The 6,023-nt window shown below is 42.5% G+C and overlaps 1 protein-coding gene across 1 annotated transcript in view; it reads left to right on the plus strand.

Annotated features, from left to right (window-relative positions):
- Positions 1-5,746, plus strand: part of zbtb49 (zinc finger and BTB domain containing 49) — a 10,569-nt gene extending 4,823 nt beyond the window's left edge. The window contains exons 4-9 of the mRNA XM_016502728.1: positions 1,668-2,451; positions 2,602-2,648; positions 2,719-2,792; positions 3,154-3,236; positions 3,305-3,466; positions 5,416-5,746. Coding sequence (XP_016358214.1) covers positions 1,668-2,451; positions 2,602-2,648; positions 2,719-2,792; positions 3,154-3,236; positions 3,305-3,466; positions 5,416-5,657 — 1,392 coding nt within the window. The 3' untranslated portion in view covers positions 5,658-5,746. The remainder of the gene's footprint in view (positions 1-1,667; positions 2,452-2,601; positions 2,649-2,718; positions 2,793-3,153; positions 3,237-3,304; positions 3,467-5,415) is intronic.
- Positions 5,747-6,023: the final 277 nt, after the last annotated feature.

Below are 6,023 nucleotides of genomic sequence, written 5' to 3' on the forward strand. Positions count from 1 at the left end.
GGGTTTTCCACTGGGTACAGTACCTGGTACCTGGTACTTTTTTTAGTACCACCTCGGTTGGGGTTCCAAGTGAACCGTACCGTTACCAAAACGTGACGCGTAAACTCTGCTGATCACGGATTGGCCGGAGAGAATCGTCACTACCTGCGTCACTGAACTTGCGACACAAACACAACAGAACCGCTAGATTTAAATCAGCACAGCCAGCGAAGGATCGAACGCAACTGTTTTGAACGAGCGCACCTTTTTTTAACAACCAAAAAGTGGCTCTTTCGTTGTCTGTTGAGGAAGTACAGACGTTCCTCTCGTTGATAGCAGAGGAGCGGATCCAGCGAGAGCTTGATGGGGCGACGCGGAATGAAAACGTTTTTCAGGCAGTAGAGGCGGCGCAACTATAACATGTGAATAATCCCGCCCACTCTAGCGGTACTGAACTGCAGTGGAAACGCAAACCGAGCCGAGCCGTGCCACGCAGTGGAAAAGCATCATTAGTTGTGTGTTTCAATGCTCAGACTTCGTCTTACAAGCACAAATACTACAAGTAGTGTTATACCAAACTGATTCACAACAACATCCCATAAACATTGAGTTTCCATAAACATCCCTCATATCTCTTATTCATGAAGACACACAGTCATAAGACTAAACAACAATGGAAAAATAGCATAAAAAACAATATAAATGACCAATCAATAAATGGATCAATGAAATTGGTATATAAATGGCTATAATAATTATTATATAATAATTATTATTCTAAATGATTGTGATTAAATTGAACAATAAAAATGATTAAATAAATGAATGAAAAATAAATAAGTGAATAAATGAATATAAAAGAAAGAAAGTAAAACACAACACAAATGAATGGTTGCTTTCTTGAAGCAAAACACACACAGGCTGCATTTGAGGAACTTTAGATCCTTCAAGTTGACGCACTGGTACTGAACTGAACTGATTCAAAATGAAATGAACTAAATCAATATTGAGCTAAACTAAATAACTGAACTCAAATAAATCAACAGTGAACTCGATGAATTTAGTTGAATCAACAGTGAACTTAACAGATTCAAACAACTGAAATGAAACAACATTGAACTGAGTTGAATCAACTGAGTTAATTAAAAAAATGAACTGCATTGAGTTAACTTTGATTAATATCTGAACTGAATCAGTGAACTCAACCGAATCAATGTTGAACTGAATTGATTCAAACTGAACTGAATTAAAAAGTGAACTGAACTTAATCAATGAACTCAACTGAATCAACATTAAACTGAATTCAATCAACATTGAACTGAATTGAATAAACAATAAACTAAATTTAATCAACTTTGAATTGAATTAATTAAAAAAAGAACTGATCTGAATCAACATTGAACTGAACTAAATAAACAATAAACTGAATTGAATCAACTATAACTGAATTGATTCAAAAAAATAAACTTAATTGAATTAACAATGAATTGAATCAACTTTGAACTGAATTGATTCAAGAATTAATTGAACTGAATGAATTGTTTTCTGTAGAACTGCTTTTCAGCTGAAATTAAATGTCTCATAATTTATGGATTTTTCAACTGTTATTAAACTGATTAAAATCAACATTGAAAGTGCTATAGAAATAAATGTGACGACCATATTTGTAAATGCTGACGGTGTTTCAGGTGTTGAACATCCTGAACATGTGTCAGGCGTTCCTGAAGCCCTGCGTGTCGACCGACGCGGCTCTCTCTCTGCCCGCCGACGCGGCTCACGATCAGGACTGCGTGATCGGAGGATCGTTACCGTCAGATGCAGATCTGCACAAGCCCCTGCCACACGGATACAAGCTCAGGAACTTCTACACCAGACAGTATCTGAAGCAGAGCTGCAGCCTCCCGCCGGAGGAGCCGCTCCAGAGCAGCATTCCCGTGGCAGACTCCGCCCACCCATGCAGCTCTGGCTCCACCCACCCATGCAGCTCTGGCTCCGCCCAACCGTGCGTATTAGACTCCGCCCACCTGTGTAGCTCAGACTCCACCCACCCGTGCAACTCAGACTCCACCCACCCATGCGGCCCAGACTCTGCCCAACCGTGCAACTCAGACTCCACCCACCCATGCGGCTCTGACTCCGCCCACCTGCACATCCTACGTCCGAAGAAAACCGTTTACCTGAAGAAGTTCAACTACCTGCGCTCACACGTCAGTGCGGAGGATGAGGGGGTGGAGCACTGTGACCCACGGGGGGCCACGCCCACTCACCCCGCCCACGCCTCTGATCTCTCCGTGACCTCTGACCCGGCAGAAGTGTCCGAGCTGAAGACAACACCTGCGGCAGAGACCGACGACCTGAGAGGTCACGTCGAGAGGTCAGAGGTCAGCAGCGGGAACAAGTACTGCTGTGAGGTTTGTGGAAAGACGTTCAAACATCCCAGCAACCTGGAGCTGCACAAGCGCTCACACACAGGTCAGACACACACACACACACACACACACACACTCACACACAGACTCAAACACACACACTAACACTCACACACACAGACACACACACACACACTAACACTCAAACACACACACACTCAGCTCTCATGCAGCCGCTCGTCTCTCTCTGCAGGTGAGAAGCCGTTCCAGTGTAACGTGTGTGGGAAAGGATTCTCACAGGTATGTAAACACACAAACACATGCCTGACGCGTTCCTGCTGCATGCGTTCATGTATCTGTGTGTTTGCAGGCAGGAAACCTGCAGACGCATCTGCGCAGACATTCAGGAGAGAAGCCATACATCTGTGAGCTCTGTGGGAAGAGGTGAGCGTTCATCTTGTGAGAGAGGAATCAGACTGAACACGCACACTAAACCAGTTTGTTGCATGCACTGTGGAAAGACGGCAAAGTCTAGTGGAAAGAAAACCGCCAAAATTCAGAATCCTCTCTGGAAAAACCTTTAACTGTAATATGACGACAAAATCAGACAATTATGAACCTAACTTTATACAATGATCAGATTTATGTGCTGGAACTGAATGCAACTCTGCATATTTAATGATGTAATGCATCATTTGCACATATAAACATACCGTTCCAGAGAGCATGTGATGTAAAGCAGCTGCTGTGATGCGTGGAGATGTTTAGTGGTAGTCTTCAGGGAATGACTGTCTGTGTGCTTCAGCTTCGCAGCGTCCGGAGACGTCCAGCGGCACATCATCATCCACTCGGGAGCGCGGCCGCACCTGTGTGACATCTGCGGACGAGGTGAGCGCCGTCAGCGATCGAACGCTGCGAGAGACAGAGCCATGCTGACCTCCACTTCTGTCCGGCAGGCTTCAGCAACTTCAGCAACCTGAAGGAGCACAAGAAGACGCACAGCACGGAGAAGGAGTTCACCTGCGAGCAGTGCGGAAAATCCTTCAACATGCAGAGGAAGCTGTTCAAACACAAGCTCCGGCACAGCGGAGACAAACCCTACAGCTGCCAGACCTGCGGTGAGCGCTCTGATATATCACACTGATGCGCAGGGCAGGTAACCAGAGATACGTAATCAGATTACTTTCTTCAAGTAACTAGTAAAGTAACGCATTACTTTTTAATTTAGAAGGAAATATCTGAGTCACTTTTTCAAATAAGTAACAGCAGTTACTTTGTTTCCATGTGTTGAGTGACAGCTCAGGTGTTGCCATGGTGACAGAAATCAGGAGTAAGTGCAGAGCGTTGTGTGTGAACATGATCTTACTGTAGTTCTAGACTAAATATCAACATGTTTACTCAAAAACACATTCAGTGTTTCTCAAAATCAATAAAAACAGTCAAATGCAAACTCACTTTGCTGCTGACCTTCGATGATCCAATTCAACCATACTAATAATCAAAAACAACACATTTGTGTATAATTTTAGTTATTGTTGAATAGTGTTGAACTTTAGTTTGAGCGGCGCCCTCTACTGTACAGATGTGAATTTACATTTCCTTCAGCCTGAGACGTATTCACTTCACTTTTGGTGTGAAGGGGCTTTACGTTTGTAAAAGAAGAACTTTTTATATTAAAAACAAGCAAGCCCCGCCCAGATTTAAAGAGTAACTCAAAAGTAACGTAATGCATTACTTTCCACAAAATGTAACTAAGTAGCGTAATTAGTTACTTTTTTAGGAAGTAACGCAACATTGTAACGCATCACTTTTAAAAGTAACTTTCCCAGCGCTGCTGATGCTAGCATTGAAAGTACTGATACTCAATAGAAAAATATCAATACTAAGGTGTGTTTTATTTCCCAGTGATTTATTTAACAAAAAAATGTAATGTGTACAATATGGATTGAATTGGACAAATAATGATGTAGAATAGAATATTTTCCTGCTCCTCTGAACACCGGCTAATGTTGCAATCGCTCACAGACGGCGTTCACTCATTCAAACAGTGCTGCGTCTCTCGAGTGTCGTAAGAAACCATTGATGCTTTTAGGAACGGCAGCCCAGAACAATTCTCATCAGACGACAGAAAAAGATATGCTAGTTATTTCACAATAAACTAAATGAAATTGTAGCCTACATAGTTTGTGCAATTACATTTATTTAAACAGAACGTTAAAAGTTCATATTGATCATGTTCTATTCTGTAATGTTAATATAAATCATACACCGTCAGAATAAAAAGGTTGGTTTACTGTCACTGCAGTCCCTTATGAAAATCAACCCTGCTTTTACTGAAGTGACCGTAGTTCAGCTGTAGTATTTGTAGATTTCCATGGTTACCACTACAGTAAACATATTTTCACCATGTGTAGACAAAAATATTACCTAATAAGTTGCAATTAAGGCATATTGAATGTTAAAATGTGACCCTGGAGCACAAAACCAGTCATAAGGTTCAATTTGTCTGAAATTGAGATTTATGCATCAGCTGAAAGCTGAATAAATAATCTTTCCATTGATGTATGGTTTGTTAGGATCGGACAATATTTGGCCGAGATACAACTATTTGAAAATCTGGAATCTGAGGGTGCAAAAAAATCTAAATATTGAGAAAATCATCTTTAAAGTTGTTCAAATTAAGTTATGAGCAATGCATATTACTAATCAAAAATTAAGTTTTGATATATTTACGGTAGGAAATTTACTAAATATCTTCATGGAACATGATCTTTACTTAATATGCTAATGATTTTTGGCATAAAAGAGAAATGTATAATTTTGAGCCATACAATGTATTGTTGGCTATTGCTACAAATATACCCCAGCGACTTGAGACTATATTTGAAACACATATGTGACTCTGCAGCACAAAAGCAAAGTTAAGTGTGTAAACTTACTCTTAGTAATTTAATAATGTAATAAATGTCATAATTTTTCAGTTGAGTTTGGAAGTATGGTATCAGTGTGTTCTGTAACAGAATGAGTGGCACGGCCGTCGCTAACAGAAGCGCTGGTGTGTTTGCAGGGAAGTGTTTCGCGGGGTCAGGTGATCTTCAGCGGCACGTGCGCTCTCACACAGGTGAGCGGCCCTACACCTGCGACACCTGCGGCAAGAGCTTCACACGCACCGCAGTCCTGCGCAGACACCGCAGCTCTCACTGCAGCCGCGCAGACGCAGACGCCTCCTGCAGGAGCCCCGAGGAGCTGAGCAGCGGAGCGCTGTGGGGACACGCCATGAAGACCCTGCAGAACCACACCGAGCACTGAACTTCTGGCATGTGACCGGCAGTGTTTCTCTCAGCGTCACACTCTCCATTAAACACTATTTATGAATGCACTGGAGTCATTCTTCTGTGTGTGTGTGTGTGTGTGTGTGTGTGTGTGTGTGTGTGTGTGTGTGTATGTGTGTTTTATGTGTTTTACGGCAGCGTGCGCATGTTTGAGTGGGGTCACTCACAGCAGATCACCTGCTTCAGGAGCCCCGGAAACTCCAGGGTCACCAGGATACACTTCAATTATCAGGGCAATAAGGTGCGTCACAGTCGTTAGTGTGAGAGCACTGTGTGTGACTGTAGCATGTGTAAACCAGCTCACGTGTGCGTGTGTGTGTGTGTGTGAGAGTGTGTGTGTGTG

The sequence above is a fragment of the Sinocyclocheilus anshuiensis genome, unplaced genomic scaffold, assembly GCF_001515605.1.
Source record: "Sinocyclocheilus anshuiensis isolate Anshui unplaced genomic scaffold, SAMN03320099.WGS_v1.1 scaffold1750, whole genome shotgun sequence".
Lineage (NCBI taxonomy): Eukaryota > Metazoa > Chordata > Actinopteri > Cypriniformes > Cyprinidae > Sinocyclocheilus > Sinocyclocheilus anshuiensis.